The sequence below is a fragment of the Eurytemora carolleeae genome, unplaced genomic scaffold, assembly GCF_000591075.1.
Source record: "Eurytemora carolleeae unplaced genomic scaffold, Eaff_2.0 scaffold305, whole genome shotgun sequence".
Classification (NCBI taxonomy): Eukaryota; Metazoa; Arthropoda; class Copepoda; order Calanoida; family Temoridae; genus Eurytemora; species Eurytemora carolleeae.
In genome coordinates this window covers 67,948-92,057 of record NW_019396192.1, presented here as the reverse complement: position 1 = coordinate 92,057, position 24,110 = coordinate 67,948, and the positions used below count along the sequence as shown (strand labels likewise).

Below are 24,110 nucleotides of genomic sequence, written 5' to 3'. Positions count from 1 at the left end.
TAATTTGCAGATTTTCGTCACAACCTACTTTTACAAGCTAACAAAATTTCCCGAGCTCGGGTGTTTTCAAAATGTTATCTGACTTCTTTAGTACTTTTCAATTTATTGCAAAAATCTGTCTAAATGTGAACAAAACTAATCATGTCTCAAGTAATTTTACAAGTATGAAAAATTAGGTTGACAAATAAATACTGAAAGCTTTTTCAAAGATTGAAGAATATCTTTAAATGTTTGTGCAAATGACATTTGTCATTTGTCGTGGGAAAAGTATCAAAGCTCTTCGTTGACCCTATATGTATATAAATCATATATTTGTAGTAAATCAACTGCGTAATTTCTAAATTTGCGACTTACAAGATAACAACTTTTTTAACAAACTTGCAATAAATTAATTATAATTAATTAATATTAACCCAATCAAGTGTTCCATTATATTTCTTCAGAGGTTTGAACAGAAACCTAACAGAATAAAAAACCTTTTATGATAGAAAATCTAGTAGAATAGAAAATCTGATAGAATAGAAAATCTGGTAGAAAAGAAAATCTGGTAGAATAGAAAATCTAGTAGAATAGAAAATCTGGTAGAATAGAAAATCTGGTAGAATAGAAAATCTGGTAGAATAGAAAATCTGGTAGAATAGAAAATCTGGAAGAATAGAAAATCTGGAAGAATAGAAAATCTGGTAGAATAGCAAACCTGGTAGGATAGAAAATCTGGTAGAATAGAAAAAATTGGTAGAATAAAAAACAGGGTAGAATAGAAAAATCTGGAATAACAGAAAATCGGATAGAATAGAAAACCTGGAAGAATAGAAAATCTGGTAGAATTGAAAACCTGGTAGAATAGAAAACCTGGTAGAATTGAAAACCTGGTAGAATAGAAAACCTGGTAGAATAGAAAACTTGGAATAATAGAAAATATAGCAGAATAGAAAACCTGGCAGAGTAGCATGAGGCCAAAATTAATGAATATCGAGAAATAGTCAAATCCGTAGATTAGTTGAACTTTCTATTTTGAACGCCGGCTCAAGTATAGGAGAATTGGTTCAACCTAATCACCTTAATACCTAGTCCAACTACTCCTCATTATTCATTTTACATGGTCTCTGATTGAAAAGAAACCCTGAGCCGGAAAGGAATTGAGTCTTTGGAACAAAATCAAATATTTAAACCACAATATCTTTAGAACTCGATGTTGTAAACCTTTGATATTTCAAACTCAGATTACTTGATCTAACAGAATTCATAGTTTGAAATATCTAAGGTATGCAACATTTGGTTCCAAAGATAAAGTAATAAGAAAATATCGAGTTTGTGGCCAAGACTCAATTCCTTTAAGAGAGTATAGTTGAACCCACATGAAAAAATATTTCTTAATAAAAATATTAATATCTACAGAACTGGCTGACTCCGATACTGGGTTTCATTACGATACAGTGCAGGAAATATTTCACTTCTGGTTATTGCCTGCATTGTATTAGATTTGTTTGTCCAATTGTAACCTATGTCTGTTTGAAGGTTGATTATTTGATGACATATTCTACATCACAATAATATTCGTTAACTGTAACTGTAAAACATAAAAATCTTATAAATATTTTAACCTAAACAAAACATACAATAAAGTAAAGTAAAGTGCAATTGAATTTATTATATGTAAGGCTAATGTTTATGCTAAGTTGATCATCTCTACTCACATATTGGTTTTCTAAACCGATTAGTTTTTTTCTCGAACATCTCTCTCTGTAGACTTGGAGCGTATTCCCAGTTCCCAAAAGAATTGATTCTGAGAACAGTGTTTCCATGTTTCCTCGTAGCAATCACACAAATAGCTGTCAGCAGGCAGACCACAAGAAAACCCAACAAAAACTCCAGCAAGTTGCGTACTAAACTTCCATCTTCAGCCGAAATTTTGGAAAGAGTTACCTTAGGTAAAGGTACAATTGCCTAAAATAAGAATTCAATAAAGACTTTAAAAATAGTAAGACACAAGTTCAGTTAATTAAAAACAACCAATGCCACAGTAAAGAAAAGTAGTCGGCAACTTAATAATTATCAAGTACAGTCGCGCTACAAGAATACATGTGATTAAAAGCAAACATGAATAAGTCATCTTTTTAACGTTGAAATATAAATCGTAGATGACAAACTCATTACCACTTATATAATCTTAAGTATGAAACATGCATTGTAGTTGTATTATTATTTTTATTATATTATTAAAAAACTATATCAAAACCATGCCTATACAAAGGAATTGAGTCTTTGTCACAAACTCATATTTTCTTATCCCTTTATCTTTGCAAGTTGATGTTGTAGACCTTTAATATTTCAAACTATAATTTCTGTCAGATTAAATAATCTAAGTTTGAAAAAGCATAGGTTTACACCTTTAAGCTGCATAGATATAGGAATAGAAAATTTAAAATTGTGACAAAAACTCAATATCTTTGTTGTAGAATATAAGAAATACCTTTTCCATGCAGGCAAAAAACCATTCTAGGCCTCTAAAAATGGCATGAAAGCTTTCACATTTCCATGAGAATACTTTGCCGAGAATGTTAAGCAACCCCGCTATCCAGTTTCCAATGATGGTTGAAGCATAAAGTAATTTTCCCAAAAAAGGCGATTGGATATGCTCCTGAGAAATGTCTTCTTCTGCGTACATTAACTTAACAGATACAATTCCATTCACCTCATCCGTATGGTCCCAAACTTCTTGTTCTAAGTTTATAGTTGGAATTACAACTATATCTGGACCCATACAGCTTCGTAAGCAAACAAAACAGAGAACTCCTGTGATGGCCAAAGTAATTTTGATTGCAAGAGTAAGAACATTTTGGTGTTTTCTTCCAAGATAAAATAGGTCGGAGTGAAATCTTCTGATAAAATTTTGAACTTCCATTCTAAAGTTGTCGAAAGTAAACTAATATTGCGTATTTCTTCTTTTAGATTTCCCGCATTTACAATATTAATCGTAAAAATATTCAGATTTATGTTGATGTTAATTAAGCCTAGTGATTTTTTTTGTTGAGATAATTTTTAAATATCATTATCATTCAACTAGAAATGTTAGAGACAACTGACGAAGTTTAACATTGTCAACATTTTGTCAACTCAAAATTATCTTAAGAGATGGCTTATTCTTATACATTATATTTTGGCATTAAATTCTAAGTTGTAATTTAATACCCTGCCATGCATAACGCATATCTGATAAAGAACAAGTGTTTTGTATTGATTTGTCTCTAATATCAAAAGTCCATATTTACGTAGTGTATGCACTGCAGTCTAGATAGACTATAGATTATTGCATATGGAGAACATGGCATTATCCAAATATAATGGTGAGTTATTAATTTTTTAGGATGAAAAGTAAAGCTTAAAGAATTTAATTTTGATGCGAATATTTTAAAGGTTATTTATTCTAAAAAAAAAAGGTGAAAAAATGAATCCGAGAGAGGTTTGCAGTTTTCTGTCATTTGAAGATCTTGTCTCCTCTTCGGGTTGTCAGAACCTACCAAATCCATGGCTTAACAGGTCACAGTAGAGACTAATAGTAGATAATAAACCTTTTTTTTGAACTTGTATTATATGCAGTATAAACCATTTCGATTTTTAAACGTGTGACCCAACAAAAAGGTATAAAACATATGATCAAACGGGACCCGGACAGCTAGCTAAATTAAAGACCTTTAAAATTCAAAAAATAAAGGAAAGTCTTTGTCAAAAACTCGAATTTTCTAATCCCTATAATCTTTGCAAATGAGATATTTCGAACTATTAATTCAGTTAAGTAAAATAATCTAATTCTGAAAAATCAAAGGTTTGGATCATCAATTTTCAAAGATATAAAAATTAGAACATTTTAGTTTGTGACAAAGACTTAAATCCTTTGACAAAAATAAAAACAATCACAAATTTTACTTTCTTAAATCTATAAAATATCCACCGAATATAAGGTTGCAAAAATATAGGGACTGAAAAATCATAGTTTGATGGCAACAAACAGATCCTTTGTAGGATTGTTATCTTATGCAAGGATGAATCCGGAAAGGTTGGATTGAGAGTTCAGACCTTGAGAAAAGGAGTTTTCGTCTCACTCGTTACTCCAGGTAGTCCTTCAGCTATGGCAGGTCTCAGGTATGCATCAAGTGAAGTCAGACTTAGACAATTTTTTATTTATTTCTCGCATTTTAGGTTCGGTGATCAGATTCTTGCTCTAGGTAGGAAAAGTGTTGCAGGGTGGGATCGAGAAAAGGTGAAATATATTTTAAAGTTTAAGGGTTTAAACATGAGATTAATTAATTGGTGAAAAACACGAGATAATGAAACTGGTTTAAAAGATGTGATTATTTTAAAACCCTAGATGAATATTAGAATATTAAAACATGAGATTATAACTGGAGTTAAAATACGATATTAATAAAAAATGAGATTATTAAATTGAGTTTAAAAAACGAGATTAAGGAATTGAGTTTTTGGCGCAAACTCAGATTTTCTAATTCTTATAACTTAGCAACCCGTTTCCATAGACTTTTGATATTTCAAACTGTTAATTCTGGTAGATCAAATAGTCTAAGTTTGAAATATCAAAGGATTACGCCATCAGGTTGCAAAGATATAGGGGTTAGAAAATGTAATTTGTTGCAAAAACTCAATTCCTTTGTTAAAACTCGAGATTTTTATATTGGATGAAACTCAAGATTAAACTGATTTAAACTTCTTGTTTACAGGTACACTCCGCACTAAAAAGTGAACCTGTTAATTATATAATCATGGCTATCAGGTTTATCTAATATTCACGAAACATATATGATTACAATAAAATATTTAAGAGAAACACTCTAAGAATGATAATAATTCTAGAGATAGGCCGCTGTCTAGAGGCCTTGTTTTACAAAAAGATGGAGCAGGAACATTGGGAATGAAGGTACTATTAAGCTTTATATCGTATGAGGAGGACATCTTTTTAATTTCTGCCAATATGCAGCCAGAAAAAAAAATAAAAAATCATGGTTTTCAATCTGAACAAAATATTTTAACTTTTTTAGAAACAGAAGTGAGAACTTTTGAGTTGATTAATATCGTTAATCTTGAACGCTTGATTTCGATATCCAATTTGGGCTTTTTAATTTAAAGATCAATGCTAAATTTTCTTATTCCTTTCATTTCAGTTATTCCTGCAGGGCATAATTACAACGGGAAATTGAGAAGGAATTAAGTTAATCAGTAGGTCTGCAAAAGATGATTCCCGATATTAACAACACAAAAGTTCCGATTTCTGTTTACTTTTAGCTAAAAGGAGATTTATACACAAAGAGAACAGAATATATATTAGAGGGGAATTTAGGGAATCTCGCGGTATTAATTTATTCAGTCCCTTTTAGTCTGAAAGGGAGTTCAAAGTGTACAAATCATGTAAATGTACACAAATTATATGCAGTAGAGTACATTAATACAGTATGTTCCCTAGACTATCCATTTCAATTTCGAATTTTTTAAAGCTGTTAAATAAACTTTATATAATGAATTAGGTGAATAAATAACATCATTTGATTTATAGCTATAACGAAAAATCATCGTTTCTAAATTGAAATGCATAGAGTCTGTGAAATGATCATTGGTCAATTATAAACCAGCCTATTTCATAATTTGGTTTTCTTTTAATATTAATTTTAGATTTTCTATAAAATGATGTCCCAGAGCCCAAAAGGTTATATAGCCTAAATATGTAAAGTATACTTGCAGTATGGAAACAGTACAACAAAATGGCCGTTTTACACATATTTCTAGTAAATTCCCCTCTAATATATATTATATTCTCTTTGTTTATACAGAATTCAAGTTTGATAGTTAATTAGTTAATTAATATTTATTTAGAAAACGGCATAATCACTGGAATAGGAATAGTAGTAGTCAATTAATATTTAGATAGAAAACGGAATAATCACTGGAATAGTAATAGTAGTAATCAATTAATATTTAGATAGAAAACGGAATAATCACTGGAATAGGAATAGTAGTAATCAATTAATATTTAGATAGAAAACGGAATAATCACTGGAATAGGAATAGTAGTAGTCAATTATTATTTAGATAGAAAACGGTATAATCACTGGAATAGGAATAAACACCTCTGCTGCTAAGAACGGAGTATTGATTAACCAACAGCTTATCGAGGTAGTATCAAAACAAAAATGTTTGGTGGCAACTCTTCCAGAAATTTTTTCAAAAGTAAAATTGATAAAAGAGGTGAAGTACTTCTCTGGTCCTGGGTATTTTGTTCGACTAATTACTTTGTACTGAATCTGCAGATTTAGTGCAGAAATATTTTTAAGAGGCAATGAAACTTAACATTTCTTAAATTAACACACTTGTATTCCTTGTACAGTGGTTTTATATTCAAATAAAGAGTAAGTTAAGAACATTTTTCAAAAGATATTTCATCAATTTTACATGTTCGTTTTGTTTCGAAAAGAAATTCTTTCTTGCGTCGAGGTTACTACCAGTTTCAGTACATGTGTACGCACTTTGTTTATAGTCTCAATGCGTCTTCCTATTTTCCATTTCTTGGCAGACTTGTACAGTAGAGTACAAATGTCAAATCAAACATGAGATAATAGCGCGATGCTATCGAAACTCTAACAGTAAGACACTTTTGGGGATTAAAAACGCTGATTATATTCTTATTTAATAGCAAAAATTCTTTTCTTTGAAAATAAATAAAAGAAATATATCTTTATTGTAAAATTAATCAAAAAAAACTTAAAATCCTCATTTGACATCCATGGTTTCCCTATTTTTATTTAAAACCCAAATGAAATATTTCAAGTTTAAGTTAAGTTTAAGTTAAGTTTAAGTTAAGTTAAGTTAAGTTTAAGTTAAGGAAAATGAAAATTACAAAAAAAAGGAAGTAAAAATAATTAGTAATTTTTTAATTTTTCCTCTAGATCAACGGTTCCTGTACTGTCGGATTATCTGATAAAATGATCAGGTTAAAAAATAGAAAATATTTTAAAATATTTAATATTATATTAATATTAATATAAAGATGCCTTGCTTTATCTAGATGAAAGGAATTAATTAGGTTATTAACTAAATGTTTATTCAAATACAGCTTAACCGAGAACCTCGGAGTAATCAAAAGAATTTAAAAAAATGTCGTCTTGACAATATTTCAATGGGTTTTATACTTTAATACCTAAATCTCAGTATTTGTAAAAAAAAGCCTTGATATATGCGGGAACAGTTTTAAAGAGCTCTAAATAAGTATTCAATTAAAAAACTAAATATCTGCAGTATTCCAATAGTAGTTGGTTTAGAAGACGACATTTTATAAATTCTATTTGTGTATCCGATGTCCTGGGTAAAACTGTATTTGAAGAAACATATAATAACCTAAGTTTTAAGTTCAGGAACACGACAAAGCCTATTTTACAAATATAAAATGTATTTGGATATTCTCCGTAAATACGAAAAGGAATTTAGTCTTTGCCCCAAACCCATATTTTCTATATTTGTTATATCTTTGCAACCTGATAATGTTAACATATAACATTTGTAACTTTAATTATTTGAACTAACAGAATTAATTCAAAGTTTGAAATATCTAAGTTATGAGACTTTGGGTTGCAAAGATCTAGGGATTAGAAAATCAGAGTTTGTGGCAAAAATTCAATTCCTTTGTATCCAATTTATAAAAAAAAAACAATTTTAAAAAAAATAAAGTATAATTCTGAAAATAAACAAAAATAGTTTGTTTCTGCTTCAAGATAGATTTAAACCATTCTAATTTCAGGCGGTAAGATTGTTTTCATAATCCTTAAAATATGAGTATTATAAATGTTTTTAAAAATCGCCTATAACTCTGGATATATAGAACTTGGATATCTGATTGTGGAGAAACAGTAGCAGTTACTTTGATGGATATCGCTATATTTAGAGCTTTAATCAGGTTTAACGTTTTTATTTCAGTAGATATTGTTAATCTTGAACACTTGATCTCGATATCTAATGTTGGAACTTTTAAATTTGATGATCAGTGCTTGATCAATCAATTTAGATTATCCCTGTAGGATATGAACATTACGGGATATAGAAGAAGAATTAAATTAATCCTTAGATCTGCATAAGATGGAGATCATTGCTTAATCCAGAGATTAATAATACAAAAGTTCTGACTTCTGAGCGGAAAACTTTTTAATGGGATATCCTTAATCCCGATCAATTAATTAATCTGGAGATTAATACCAAGAGGAAAACAAGCATTATTTAATCTCGAGATAAAGAAAAAGAGTGGATCAAGCATTAATCCCGATATCCAGAAATCAAAAGTTCCCAGCTCAGATCACTTGCCACAAACTCAAATTTTCTAATCCCTATCTTTTAAACCTGATTGTTTAAACTTTAAACTTAGACTATTTGATCGAACGATTTCATAGTGTTTAAATATCAAATTGAAATATGTTACATTTTCCTCTACATTCAGAGTTTTTTCCAGTGTTAAACATTTAATTTTAATTTATAAATTTTAACAAAATAATATTTTATTTAGAGATATGTCTCCCTGGCTTCTAGAAAATCAGATGAACCACAGTAGTTGTCAGTAGATCTACAAGAAAATGAATAAAGAAAATTATGCAGACGACCTGTATACTGATAAAAAGATTAATTATTCTTGTTAAAACAAATTATCGATCAAGATTTATTATATGAAGATTAAGATATTTATTTGTTTAAACTTTAACCTCAAACTTTTACAATCCTAACTTCTCTAATTGATGAGCTAAAAGGAATAGTGTTTTAAATTACTTTTCTCCTACTAGTGAATAAAATCAAAACTAGAGTAGCTACAAAATCACATAATCGTACCAGTAATATCGCATAAATCTGAACTTCTACGTCTGTTCATGGGTCTGCGAAAATCCACCATAATTGAGATAATTAAACTGAACTTCTCCAGAAGTTTTCTGATCAAAAAATGCATTTAAGCTTGTTGGATATTTGATCTCTCTATAATAAAGTTCAGTGTGTATGTATGAAGAAGAAAAATCGCTGCTTAAAGTTCATGTAATGTAAGAATAGTTCAAGTATTTTACCTTGTGACCATAAATCAGACATACTCTTGAGGCAGTTCAGTTTTGGGTGGCGAAATACAGTGCTAATTATTAATCTAATTTTTGGGAAAGTCTTTTTGTTAGAATTCTGATAATATATTTTTGGTTTATTGATATCTATATTTTGCTTGTTTGTCTATTTGTTTGGGTGTTTGTTTGTGTTTCAAAAACGTCAAAATGGTTAAACCAATCAGGTCCAAATCTTTTGTGGCAACTCACATGACCCCGGTAAAGGTTATTTCCGGTCAGGGTTCAAGAAAAACATGGATCAACAATTTAGGAGAGGAATAGAGTATTTGCCTCAAACCTTAATTTTCTAATCCCTATATCTTTACAACCTAATATTGTAAACCTTTAATATTTCAAGCTAAACTATTTGATCTATCAGAATGTATAGATTGAAATATCAAAGGTCTACACCATCGGGTTGCAGAGATATCGGGATTAGAAAATTGGAGTTTGTGGCAAGAACTCAACTCCTTTATTAAAAAATTTCCGAAATTTTAATTTTTCAATGTGCAAAACAACATCTATAAGCTCAAAGTTTTTCTAGAAAAGGGGATGCGAAGTGCCCTGTAAGCCGAGTATATAATATAAAATTTTTATATTTACTTGCAGGTGAAATACTGCAGTTGGAAAAAGTTAGTAAAAAATAATAAAATATTGTTTAATCCTTGTGCAAGATAAAAAAGCTATAAATCAATACATTTGTGTGTTTGCATACAGTGTACCGATTTATCTGCACTTCAAACTATTAATTTAGTGTATAGTAGTAGTTGAGAGATGGCTTTAAAATCGTCTTTCCTCTTTGAAAGAAATTGCGGAATTCATTCGTCAACATATTTTTACAAATAGGATTCTGAAAGAAATAGTCCTGGCATTTCCAAAATGTGGTCTGCCTTTTTTGTGCTTTCAAATCTACCGTAGATTTTAAGAATTTCAATCAATGGCTTAAAATCAAAATTTTTGAAATTTAAACGAAATTCTTAATTTCTCTTTTACCCCAGGCTTTATAAGAAATTTCGCTAGTTATTTAATATTTACAGTTTCACATTCAAAATTAATGTTAAATGTTAAAAAATGTTTAAGCAATAGTTGACCCTTGCACTTTTATTCAGAAATCCCAGATAAAGAAAAGATATGAAGGCAAAGACGTAAATCCTTATAGACGCAGGTTTTGTACAAAACAAACATGATTAAATTGAGTTGAGTACGAACCTTTAGGATTTTACCCAAAAAAAACTCCGCTTTCTAAAAAACAATCTACTGCATAAAAAAGAGTGTATATATATAAGGTAGACTATGCCATGCATAATCCCTCGAAGAAGATGAACGACATAAAACTTATTTTGGAATATTCTTTAAATATGGAGAGAGTATCATTATCAAAGAATTTTTTGTTTCAAACAATCCACTTCATTTCTTTTTTCTTCTGTAATTATTTACATTGATTAGCGGTGAATTAATTTGAATCTGTATTAGAGTAGTTAAGTTTATCAAAGGGATTAATGGAAGTTATAACTATGATTAATAAAAGTTATCGAAGTTGATAGAAGGATTAATGGAAGTTATAATTAGGATTAATGAAAGTTAACATTAAGATTACTGGAAATTATAATGAGGGTTAATGAAGGTTATCAAGATTGTAACCTCAATTGAAGTTACCAGAAGTAGTATTAGAAGTAGAAGTTATCAGAATGAATTATGGAAGATATCAGAATGATTAATGCTAGTTATCAGAAGGATTAATGGAAGTTATCATATAATTACGAATGTTTTCAGAAGGATTAATGGAAGTTATTAGAAGCTTTAATGGAGGTTATAAGAACGGTTCTAAAGTTTATCATTGCAGGGATAAACTTTACAGATGTTATTTTTCCACAGAAACTTTTTTCCTGCGACTTTTCTTACATAGATTTATTGTGTTTATAATTTTTTTTAATCCCTTTTCCCTTCTGTTGCGTTCCTTAAATAACAGAGAGTTTAAAAAATGTTAAAGTCAATATATTTACAACTAATAAATAAAAGATAAGGTGTGTATTTAAGCAAGCTGGCTGCTTGTAAAACAGTAGTTGGAGAAGGAATTAGAAGCATAATGTTTAGCATCAGGAACATATATCAAATCAATCAATACGAAATAAAAATTTTTTTTCAAAACTTTTAAAATTAAATACTGTTATATCATATTTACGACATTGTTGCATGAATAGGGCTGGGGAACAAGATGAACAAGAATTAAAGAAGTTGAATACTCGCCACAAACCTTAATCTTTTTATCTCTTTACAACTTGAGAGTAAGCACCTTTGATATTTCAAACTTTAAACCTTTGATCTTTGAGTTTATGGCGAATATTTAATTCCTTTTAGAATGATAAAAGACAATATTGCTAACGCATGTTTTTGAATGACGACAATTTTGGAACCGGGCCTTGCGGCTAGGGCAGTACAGAGAGCCGAGCGCTGCGTCTAGGAAAGTCTAGAGAGCCGAGCGCTGCGTCCACAATAACAAAATATTTATATTTGATTGATTGATTTTGCAGGCTGATATCAGCTTGTTGTTTGGTGGCCCTAGCGGCAGGGTCAGAGAGTGAGGTAAACTCTAGTATTTTTATTATTTTTTATTTTAACATTTCTGATTTTTGTATTGTTCTTGTAAATATGAAATAAACTGTAGATATAAATATTATACTTTTAATTCTATAAAGTTAGATAATCTTTGTTCTAACATTATGCAGCTTCTGTTTTTGTAAATTATAAAAGGAGCTCTAAACATGATTTCAAGTGAACCTCAATTTAAAGAATAGTACATCGATCAACAACCGTCGTTTTCAGTTGTGGCCTCTCACAAACAAATTACTTGCGGTTTTATGCGCCAGAGAGAATGAAGGAAATTGTTAGAATTCAAAACTTTTCGAGATAGAAAATCGATCGAACCTAATTGGAGGATTTCTTGAAATTATGTCTATAGGCTTTTTAAAATGATTTTATTTGATTTATTTTGTCTACATTTAAGGGTGAAACGTTTTATTGAAATTGTCGAATCCTTTTTGCACAGCAGATAATTTTACAATAGCAAATAAGATTTAACATTTGTTAAAAAAAAAAAATAACAAACCCCATTCAGTAATTAACGAGTTAAAAAAAATGTAAATCATAAGGGAGGTTGATTTTTTAAATTTTCAAAGCATCTTAACACGGGAATGAAAAGATGCGCCTGGGACCGCTGAATATTGTCCATTTGCCCGTTTTTCAATATTTCAAAAATTGTTTGATTTAATTTAAATGGACTTTTACGTATTTAACGTTTCTGAACTCAGTTTTTCAAGATTGATATTTTGATACATACTTTGATTTATTTTGAAAATGGTAAACGTTTGCCAGATGAATTTGACCATTTTCATTAAAGTACTCCGCAGTTTCCATTGTGTCACCATTAGCACAACAAACATATCTTTGTACTCTTCTGTTTAGAGCTTCCATGTTTGTTTACCAAACTCGTTTAATTAATAATAAACAAGAATTAGAAAATGAACATTTTAATAAGTTAGTTTAACAACTTGAAGGAGATAAGAAAAGGGAATGTTTGCTTTTTAAGAACATGAATCGAAGAATTTGATCATTTATTTTAGAAAATTCAACAAAATGAAAAATTTACAAAAATTATTTTGATTTTTTTTTTCAGCAAAATATTTATTTATTAATAATTTTTTATTTGATGATCAGGGTATTCTTGACTGTTTAACTGGACCTTGTGTAACAGTTCCTGGAGTTGGGAAAATTCAAGGAAGCAAGAAATCTACTCAGTTCACGGTAAACAGTCCCTTATTAGACAATCCTTCACTTGGACAATCCTTCACATGGACAATCCTTCACTTGCACAATCCTTTACTTGGACAATTCTTTACTTGGACAATCCTTTACATGGACAATCTTTCACTTGGACAATCCTTTACTTGGACAATCCTTTACTTGGACAATCCTTCACTTGGACAATCCTTTACTTAGACAATCCTTCACATAGACAATCCTTCACTTAGACAATCCTTCATTTAAGAATTTTCTTTAAACTATCTTGTGTTCAGGGTCGTGATGTTTTCGGTTTCTGGAATATACCTTATGGAGAAGATACAAGTGGAGAGAATAGGTTTCAGCCTCCCCTACCTAAACCTGCCTTAAACGATGGAAAGGTGAAGCCTATTTTTACAATTTTAGTTTCTTTTTAGTATAACTTTTTTTCTATTCGCAAAATCAACAAATTGAAGAATAAATCAAGTCATGTAGTCAAAGTCAACCTTCAGATTGTAGTATTTAAAGAGTTTCACGGCGTTGTTAAAATCTCATGCTTTGTACACAGATATAAACCAAGAGAGATGTAATTAAAACCTTGATTTGATGATACGTATAATAATAGTATAGACAAACCTTGATCTGATCATACGTTCAGAGCCTGCCAAATAATAGTATAGACAAACCTTGATCTGATAATACGTTCAGACCCTGCCAAATATTAGTATAGACAAACCTTGATCTGATCATACGTTCAGAACCTGCCGAATAATATTATAAACAGGCCTTGATCTGATCATACGTTCAGACCCTGTCAAATAATAGTATAGACATTGAATATTTTTTTTAGGATGCTTTTGATGCTTCTTACTTGACCTACATTACTGGCTGGTGGAACCATGTAAGAATTAAATAATTTTCTTAAAAATTATTTCGAATTATAATCTTAAAGAGACTGTGTTTGTAATGTCAAGTTCCACTCTATTTAAATAGGAACATGTCCAATTCGGTCCCTTAAACCCTCATCTGATCACCGGAAGATATAGCCGTTTTTAATCTTAAAAAGTGTATAATTCTTACAATTTCCTTCATTGTTCCTCACCCTTTCTTGATAATACAAAGCTTTTAAGGGTACAGTTGATAATCTGACGATCCACTCTAGAAATGGAGGATCCACTCTTGAAATTGAGGATCCACTCTTGAAATGGAGGATCACTGAAAAATTCTGTCTATTGTCCGTTTACTAAAGGTTTTGTATTAAGGTTTGCCCCCAGCCTGGACTAGATCTAGGATTCAGGAATCCATATTTCCATATGTGGGAGGACGAGGCTCCGATCAATGAAACAGAAAGGTAATATTGGAGCCATTTTGCAGCATACAGGGCCGGTTACCAACATGGGATGAGACTTCAAAGACGACTGTACAGAATTTGTGATTCTTCATCCTTGCAATACTGGCTTATTTAAGAGATTACATATTCTAGAATTGACGGGACTGTAAGGCGATTTCCCTGATTTACAATGGTACCCTTGAAACCGTAATCTGATAAAAAATGTGGAAGATACCTTCGTTTATCTTGCTTGATTCTGATAATTTTTTCGTTGCTTCTTACAAGCAAACATTGGGCAAGTAACTTTCGCAGAAAATACGCAGATGAAAACAGAACGTTTAAAGAAACATAAACATTTGATCAGACAAAGCAATTAATGGTACCGTTGTAAATCGAACATTGCAATATTTGTATGGGGGATCACTTGAAACTAAGCTTACAGCCCCTTTAAGACCCTGTTGACCTTCAGATTGTTGTATTTAATGAATTCATCATTTGTGGGTATTCCTAAACCTCTAGGTCAAAGCTGAACCAAAGCATTCCAATACGTGTACATTGTACAACGTACTCTGGAAAATGTACATAAACTGTACCCAACCTTCACTTTCCTTTACATAAACCTAATTCATTTCGAGACCTTAGCTGTATTTTGACATGGTGGGGGGGGAAACTTGAAAGCGAAGACGACCTTTTTGAGTTATAATTTAATCCATCCAGGGCTGGTTTAGCTGTTATGGGTACAGAGGATTGTCTCAAGCTTGCAGTTTTCACACCAGAGGTAACTCTAAATACTAACATATTTTTTTAAAAATAAATTCACAGAGGAGAGAAAACAAATAGAGTAGAAATAAGCATGTCTCTCAAAAATATAGGGTGTAAAGAAAGTGATCACTGAAAATAATGTCCTAGATGCGTCAAAAAATTGTTTATCATAAATTTATTTTCTTATATTATGACCCCAGCCCGACCATCCTTCATAAATGTCATTTCAGACTTTAGTTTTGGACACTTTCTTTGAGTGAGTGTATTGTCAAAGAGAAAACAATAATTATGAATGTGTTTGTTTATATTAAAACCGGTTTAGTAAGGGCAGATAGAAAAATATTTATGAATGTGTTTGTTTATATTAAAACCGGTTTAGTAAGGACAGATAGAAAAATAATTAATCAATTATCTGTTGATCGCACTTTTTTCACCAATTTAGAACCAAAACAGTCTGATGCATTACTTTCTTTACACCCTATATCTGATACTTCTTTTTTGGGGAAGTGTCCACAGTATTTTTCATTTTTTTCTGGGCAAGATATGGTATTAGTACAAAAAGATGACTTTTAGAGTGATTTAATCTCTATATATATACTTTAATCACTGTGATTAGATATTTTCTCTATAATATAAATAATTCAGCTTCCATCTGCGTCTTCTAATCCTAAGCTGCCTGTTATTGTGTACATTCATGGAGGAGCTTTCATGCTTGGAGGATATATCGGAGCTGGACCAGGCAAACTACTCGAAAGGTAAACTTCCGGTTTGGTACGACTTTGTGACCTCGCAGCTCCTCTAGTTTTTATTTTACGCATAAGTTTAGGATAAGCAAATTTTTTCTGGTTGCATATTAGAAATTCTAAACATCTTTGTTTTCAATATAAGATGTTATGATTGAAAACAAATAAAAGTTAAATTGTTTTATTTAATAGTAATTCATTTTTATGTTTCTTCTAAAATTGTTTCTCATCTTTAAAAAATCTCCCGACAACGCAATCTAAGTTAATTTCACCAATTTCAATCAATTTCCTTTGATCTTGAGTTGACATTCTGCCTGTCAAGGATTGTGGATTTCAAGACTTTAGTTTTTGATGAGATATTGTCAAAACAGAGTTTGCGAGCCAAAATTACAAAATTGGTAAATAATCAAAAATTCTAATTGCAAAAAAGGAAAATTTCAATTTTTACGGGATTTTTTCCCTTGGATGAAATGAATGTTTTAATAGTTGTCATTTCTTTAGAGATGTTGTGCTGGTTGAGATGCAATACCGTCTTGGACCTCTTGGCTTCATGTGTCTGCCTGACGATCAAATAGCTGGAAATATGGCACTTCTTGATCAACAACTTGCTCTTCAGTGGGTTAAGTAAGTACAATTGTTCTTCAATATAAGACCTCCAACTTTAAGCTGATTCGTTTATTTACTAAAATAGTCATAAGTTGCAGGGTTTTTCCATAAACTTTTAAATTTCAAATCATGACCATATCAATCAAATGAAAATCTTTTTTAAATAGACATATTTAATGACCTTCGATGTAGGTATTTACAAATACAGGTAAAACTAACTGCAACGAAATATTTTCAGTCATATTTTGTCCTCTCCTTTAAAGTTCGTTAAAAAAACGGAAGAGAAGTTATAAACTGTAATAATTAAAACAAAAAGTATTAAATAGTAAATACGAACATCTACATTTAATGGGTGGAGTTGGATTCTAAAGTTAGGACTCCTTGGACTTTTACTCAGGAATTCTAGTTTCCCATAAATATTTATGTTTATTTATAATTTTATATTTTTCAGAGATAATATTGCTGCTTTTGGTGGAGATGCTGACCAAGTAACTATTATGGGAGAGTCAGCTGGAAGTGCCTCTGTTACATATCATATGCTCTCACCTCTCTCTCAGCGTAAGTGTTCTAACCACATTAGGGTTTACATTTTTATGGAACATTTATTGAAGAATGGAGGGGAGGGACATTTATTGAAGAATGGAGGGGGGTTACATTTATTGAAGAATGGAGAGGGGGGGGGGCATTTATTGAAGAATGGAGCGCGATCAGTTCAATTTCAAGATGTAAATAAGTCAACGTTTGTCGTTTTTGTAAAATAATAATTGATGTTAATTTCGTTCGTCACCTGAAATCATTTGGACCCTGTCAAATGGACAATTTCTTTAAATGAATCTTAAAATTTACACCTGGTCATTCAGTGATGACAGGAAGTTACTATTTAGTATTTGAAACTATGAAGTTGAATACGATTTTCGTTTTTCTAAGCTTAAAGGATTTGGAAATAAAACAATTTAAAGAACTAATTAAAAGTTGAATTTTGTTTAAATTCTTGTTTTTTCAGCACTTTTTTCTAAAGCTATTGCTGAATCTGGAAGTGCCTTGTCAAGCTGGGCCTTTGATAATGAACCCTTGAAGCATGCCAAGGTAATTATAATGAACTCTTGAAGCATGCCAAGGTAATTATAATGAACTCTTGAAGCATGCCAAGGTAATTATAATGAACCCTTGAAGCATGCCAAGGTAATTATAATGAACTCTTGAAGCATGCCAAGGTAATTATAATGTTCCCTTGAAGCATGCCAAGGTAATTATATGAAGCATGCCAAGGTAATTATAATGAACCCTTGAAGCATGCCAAGGTAACTTTTGCTTTTCATTTAGTTTCTCTCAGGGTCAAAATTTATCAAAATATATGAGCAGATGATTTCAAAATTGTGTATTCTAAACAAAGAGACAATTTATTTAATTAACTAACCAAAAACAAATATGATACAATGTTTCATTTTTGGTCCGTTTATCCTTTTTTAGAATGAAAATATTGCAAAGTTTTAAAAAAGCAAACTATGACAGAATGCAGTTTGAAAGTGAAATGAAAACGATTAACAAAACTAAGCTCATGTCACAATCTCAAGTATACAGTGTTCAGGAGAAAGGTTTTTAAAGCCAGCATGAATTCACAGTTTAAAACATTAAAGGTCTTCAACAGGTTTCAAATATATATGGACTGGAAAATCGGAGTTTGAGGCATGTGTTCAGTTTCTTTGCTGCAAAGAGTCGATTGAAAGCGCTACATCAAAAATTAGTAACTTTGTCTCTATAAATGTTTTATAAATGAAAATTAGGTTTTGGACGATTTTTCTGATAAATTCTGTTTTGCCATTACTTACAGAGATATTCTGGAACAGGAAGACGACATAGAAGAAATCTTATTTGTATATGATTTTATTTCTAAAGCAAACAAGTTTACATGAAAGCTTGAAAACCATTTTTTTAATTGAAATGGGTGTTTTATCTTTATTTGATTATTTAAGATTATAGTCTAACAGTCGTCTTCCTATTCCACAGCTTTTTGGTTTCACTGTAAGAGCCATTCTTAGTGATGATTTGTTCTTAACATTTTTTTAATATAAAATTAATGACCGCATGCATTTAATTAAAAAAAACATGATTTTTTCCCAGGATATTGCCTCTGCCTTGGATTGTCCTGAAGATAGTTTATCAGGTCTTATCACCTGTCTAAGAACCGAGAAAACTGCGGCAGAAATTGTTAATGCTCATAAAACTTATTATGTAAGTATAATCATTATATTATAGTCTTATCTTCACCTTTTATAAGCATTAAAAACTTATTAAAGAAGAGAAGAAAACTAGGGCTGTATCTGGGTATATATCTAGATATAGGAGAAAACTAGGATTGCATCTGGGTATATGTCTAGATAGAGGAGAAACCTAGGATTTTATCTGGATAAATTTCTAGATAGTGGAGAAAAATAGGATTGTATCTGGGTAAATGTCTAGATAAAGGAGAAAACTAGGATTGTATCTGGGTATATATCTAGATAGATGAGAAAACTTGAATTGTGTCTGGGTAAATGTCTAGATAGAGGAGAAAACTAGGATTGGATCTGGGTATATGTCTAGATAGATGAGAAAACTAGGATGGTATCTGGGTATATGTCTAGATAGAGGAGAAGACTAGGATTTGATCTGGGTTTATGTCTAGATAGAGGAGAAAAATAGTGTTGTATCTGGGTATATGTCTAGATAAAGGAGAAAACTAGGATTGTATCTAGGTATATGTCTAGATAGATGAAAAAACTAGGATTGTATCTGGGTATATGTCTAGATAGAGGAAAAAACTTGGATTGTATCCGTGTATATCTCTAGATAGGTGAGAAAACTAGGATTTTATCTGGGTATATGTCTAGATAGATAATAAAACTAAGATTGTATGAAGGTATATGTCTAAATAGATGAGATAACTAGGATTTTATGGGTATGTATCTAGATAGAGGAGAAAACTAAGACTGTATCAAGGTATATGCCTAAATAGATGAGAAAACTAGGATTGTATCTGGGTACATGTCTAGATAGAGAAGAAAACTAGGATTGTATCTTGGTATATATCTAGATAGGTGAGAAAACTAGGATTGTATCTGGGTATATATCTAGATAGAAGAGAAAACTAGGATTGTATCTGGGTATATGTCTAGATAGAGGAGAAAACTAGGATTGTATCAAGGTATATGCCTAAATAGATGAGAAAACTAGGATTGTATCTGGGTATATGTCTAGATAGAGGATAAAACTAGGATTGCATTTGGGTATATATCTAGTTAGAGGAGAAAACTAGGATTGCATCTGGATATATGTCTAGATAGAGGAGAAAACTAGGATTGTATCTGGGTATAAGTCTAGATAGAGGAGAAAACTAGGATTTGGGTATAACTAAATGAATAGATATCTAGGATTAAATCAACGATTTGTTTAGTTGGCGGAAAGAGCAGAAGGAAGACTTGGATTTGGAGGATCAAGTCCTTGTGCTCAGACCCATGGCAAGATATTTATCGATGAGCATCCTAAAACTGCAATAATGAAAATGGTGTTGGAAGGAAGTAATGCTCAGAAACCAGCATTATTCGGATCAAACAAGAACGAAGGATCTTTTGTTCTAGGCCGTAAGTACCTTTATAATAAAAACGTTAATAGTTTGTTCCAATAAAGTAACCCATATCTTTAGTTATTTATGATACCAACTTTGTACTATACTGTGAACATTTTTTTACATTATTTCTTCAAATGTACAAATCCTACACTGTACAAGGCTATACATATTATTTGCTTAGTTATGTACAACTCCTAAATTTTAAAACACTATAAATATTATTTGCTTGGTTATGTACAACTCCTACATTGTACAACAATATAATTTTATTTGTTTAGTTATGTACAACTCCTACATTGTACAATACTATAAATATTATTTTTTTAATTATGTTCAATTCCTACATTGTACACCACTATAAATATTATTTGATTAGTTATGTACACTGTACAGTTCCTACATTGTAAAACACTATAAATATTATTTGTTTAATTATGTACAACTCCTACATTGTACAACACTATAATATAAATATTATTTGTTTAGTTATGTACAACTCCTACATTGTACACCACTATAAATATCATTTGTTTAGTTATGTACAACTCCTACATTTTACCGAACAATGTACTAGAAGATCAATTCTTCCTCAGGCATCTCTTTATCTACACATTACTCAAGTAAGTGAACAAAAATTAAAAATTAATTTTTCTTTTTTGGAATATTAGGTTGAAGTACCAATAACTTGACCCATATTTAAACGTTTTTAAACTAAAACTAAACACAACTTTTTTTGTTTGCGAATATTAAGATTGATATTTTTTCTGCTTTGTAATAATTTTAACAATTCACCATTGAAAATTAAACAGTATTTTTTTCTTTTAAAAAAATGTTTTTGGGTTCAGGATCTTAAATAATCCAGGAGAGGTTCCACACAAATATTCAGTCAACCAAGAATACTTTTAAAACCATCGTATTTTTATATTTTCTTAAAAAAAGGAAAAATATATAAGATTTATTTAAATCTTTCTCTACAGTTAACAGCAACATATCTATAAATCCTTCACATTAGACTAAGCGTATTGAGGCGAACTGCGTCTGTATATAAATTTGGCTTGTTTTTCTTTATCCATGGTAAACGTCGAAACGGGTGAACCAATCGTGCCTAGACTATTAGTGGCAAATCCACACGACCCCAGAGAAGGTTTATGGACGGTAAAAAGCGAAAAATTAGCCTGGAAAATTTAGATTTTAAAACAAAACTAGAAATTTATCATTGTTTACAGAAAACCTCAATATTTCGAGTTATATTATCACGGAGAAAAGATGGCCGCTTGAAAAGCAACATTTAAATGCTTAAATTGTTGGTAGTAGACTGATAATTGACTATAATCTAGTGCTATGGGTTTGAAAGATCAAAGTGGAAATATTTATGAAATGTTGGAATACACTTTCTTCGATCATACTGAAATGGGAACCTGGGATACTATGATGGATGGTATGGTCAATGTAAGTATAGTTTATATGAATTGAAATAATCTTACAGTTGGAATTTTTCTTTCTCTTATGATTGGACAAATTGTGTACATTATACTCGTTAGAGCTTGGCAAGTTGGCAACCATTTATGGTTAGAAAAGATTTTCTCTACTCTTTTAGGGACTGTAAGCGTAACTTCAAGTGACCTTCCATTTAAAAGAGAAGCATCACCGATTTACAGTGGTACCCTTGAGAAGGATTTACAGTAGTACCCTTGAGAAGGATTTACAGTGGTACCCTTGAGAAGGATTTACAGTGGTACCCTTGAGAAGGATTTACAGTGGTACCCTTGAGAAGGATTTACAGTGGTACCCTTGAGAAGGATGTACAGTGGTACCCTTGAGAAGGATGTCCGACTTTTCCTTATTTATCTCCAGAAACGCTAGTAAATGTTGAACACTTTATTAGCAAGCTTTTTTTGCTGAGTTCTCTGTACTCTATAATCAGTCAAGGGTTTAAAGATTACCTTTTTGAATCGGTGATGTCCGTGTATAAATGGAATGTCACCTCAAATTACGCTCATAGTCCCTGTTATAGATGTGTTTTGATACATTTTTTATTAAAAGCTTGTTGGAACATTCTTCATCAAAGCGTCTACCTACGAGTTCATGAAGTACAATGTACTAACTGGTGTGGACTCTTGGTACTATTCCTTCGAGTACTACGGAGAATCTTCCCTCTGGAACTATCTATTCCCAGGTAAAAACTTTAACAGGTCAGCTGAAGACGACATAAACAAGAAATCCGCGTAGATTTATCAATTTTACGCCGCATTATTACAGAAATATTTTGTCAATAATCTCGATTTAAAGATTTTAACATCAGGAAAAATCTTTTTAATGTGACTGAAAACTATTCTTTACCTGTAACATACAAATTGAGAGAGGGGTAATTATACAATTGTAATAGTATAATTTAATCATATAGTTTTCAATTATATCTGAAAATCAATTCCGTTAAATACTTTCGACAAACTTTCTCTTTTTATTCTACAGATATTATTGGAAGCATTCTTAAAACCAAATAAAAAGCTGAAAATCTAAAAAAAAGAAATGCAGGTTTAATGATAAAAATCCTTAACTTTAAGCAATTTTGAATAATATACAGTGAAACCCTTAATAAGGAATACATCGAAAGGATTCATCAAATGTCGTATTCTTCACTTTCTGATAATGTAATGTTGCAGATATTTAGTTTTTTTATTAAATAATTATATGGAGCTCTTTAAATCTGTTCCCGCATATTCATGGCTATTTATCTATTTTCGCAAATACTGAAATTTACGTAATATAGTATAAAACTCATTGAAAAATTGTCAAGACGACATTTGATAAATTCTTCCGATGTTTTCGTTATTAAGGGTTTAACTGTATTAAAACGAATTTGTATTTTTTCAAATTGATGAAAAACTCTTATTGTTCAGGAGAGCAACCACCGATCCCCCGTGGAGTAACCCATGGTGACGAACTCCTATACCTTTTCTCTACCGGAGTATTCACTATGTCGGAGCAGGACTGGGAGATCTCCTGGAAGATGGTCAACCTCTGGACCAACTTTGCCATCTACGGGTAAATAAACATCTGAAATCTGAAGGTTATGCTAACTGTGAAGTTAAACTAAGGTTTCCATTCACAATATGCGCAATAGTAGCGCAAAATTTTATTTATCGCTGGAAAACTTATCTTAAAAATTATCTTGTTGCATGGAAAAACATTTTTTTCAAGTTTCTCTGTTGTTATGAATATCTGCAGAATAATATACAAATTTTGCGATCATTTCGCTAAATCTTACCGCATAGATAGCAATAGTTGTGCATTTTCTCAAAGCCTAGTTTTTTTGGTCAAAATGCGATCAAACTTTCCTAAAATTGAATACAAAGTTTTTGCACATGGATACCCAACTGTGAATTAAAGTTTATAACGCCTCAAATCGAAGCTAAGACCAAGTGCCAGTTAAATCTTTAATTTTGAAACTGTGATTCAAGATTTGAACCAGCGGTAGCTCAAATTCATGAAATTAGGCTCTAGGGCTAAAAAGAATTATATCGAACAAAGACGACTTTCATTCCGGTTTTTTTCTGCAGTTATGCCGAGTTTAGAGTGTTCTAATTAAACCTGAAGATCTTAATCGTCGGAATTAATAAAGACGAGAAGTAGTTGAACAAGGTGAAGTGAGTTGAACTATTTATCTAGTGTGGCAGAAAGTGCATTAGAGCAGTAGTTCAAATAGCCATTCCTAGTTCAACTACTTCCTGCTATACATTAGTTCCGTCCTAGGACTACACTACAAATATTACTGTTTAGAGATCCAAGTGCAGCTGAGAATCCTATAGAAGGTGTTCCAACCTGGAATAGGTTTAATGACCAGGAGATGCCTTATCTTGTCATAGATACAGAGTTCAAGATGGAGAACAACTTCATTAGAACCTGGTCGAATCCTGAGAGAGTTGGAAAATAGTGAACTTGAACAGCTGTTCAAGTATTAATGGATTAAAGCATGCATTGATAAAACAGAAATACATATTGAACTAATTTTGTTTTAACTTTGAGACCTTTTCTATAGTTTTGGTAAATATTTATACGAGTAAACCCTTGAAATTAGGTTCTATATGAGGAGTATGAAAATGAAGAGGTAAATGAATTACTCTCTGCATGAAGCTGCTTGTCTGAAACCCAGCAGC

The 24,110-nt window shown here is 31.1% G+C and overlaps 3 protein-coding genes across 3 annotated transcripts; 2 read left to right on the top strand and 1 right to left on the bottom strand.

The window, feature by feature from the left end:
- Positions 1 to 1,626: 1,626 nt before the first annotated feature.
- Positions 1,627 to 2,944, bottom strand: LOC111697776 (uncharacterized). The gene is made up of 2 exons (XM_023467895.1): positions 2,474 to 2,944; positions 1,627 to 1,947 (listed from the first exon to the last, which is right to left on the bottom strand). The coding sequence occupies exons 1-2, from the start codon at positions 2,903 to 2,905 to the stop codon at positions 1,690 to 1,692; spliced, it is 690 nt and encodes a 229-aa protein (XP_023323663.1). The 5' UTR covers positions 2,906 to 2,944; the 3' UTR covers positions 1,627 to 1,689.
- Positions 2,945 to 3,202: 258 nt separating this feature from the next.
- LOC111697757 (syntenin-1) lies at positions 3,203 to 9,233 on the top strand. Its single transcript, XM_023467864.1, has 10 exons — positions 3,203 to 3,347; positions 3,441 to 3,540; positions 4,024 to 4,143; positions 4,201 to 4,261; positions 4,737 to 4,789; positions 4,870 to 4,933; positions 6,100 to 6,183; positions 6,954 to 6,997; positions 7,883 to 7,957; positions 8,558 to 9,233. Exons 1-10 carry the CDS (start codon positions 3,317 to 3,319, stop codon positions 8,610 to 8,612), a joined length of 687 nt encoding a protein of 228 aa, XP_023323632.1. The 5' UTR covers positions 3,203 to 3,316; the 3' UTR covers positions 8,613 to 9,233.
- A 1,009-nt stretch (positions 9,234 to 10,242) lies between these two features.
- LOC111697771 (cholinesterase 2) lies at positions 10,243 to 23,972 on the top strand. The gene is made up of 19 exons (XM_023467890.1): positions 10,243 to 10,293; positions 11,166 to 11,228; positions 11,660 to 11,711; positions 12,843 to 12,929; positions 13,202 to 13,306; positions 13,756 to 13,806; positions 14,168 to 14,256; positions 14,953 to 15,013; positions 15,643 to 15,752; positions 16,242 to 16,364; positions 16,798 to 16,904; positions 17,350 to 17,432; positions 18,468 to 18,578; positions 19,780 to 19,966; positions 20,489 to 20,573; positions 21,291 to 21,402; positions 21,997 to 22,129; positions 22,854 to 22,998; positions 23,734 to 23,972. Exons 2-19 carry the CDS (start codon positions 11,215 to 11,217, stop codon positions 23,885 to 23,887), a joined length of 1,809 nt encoding a protein of 602 aa, XP_023323658.1. The 5' UTR covers positions 10,243 to 10,293; positions 11,166 to 11,214; the 3' UTR covers positions 23,888 to 23,972.
- Positions 23,973 to 24,110: the final 138 nt, after the last annotated feature.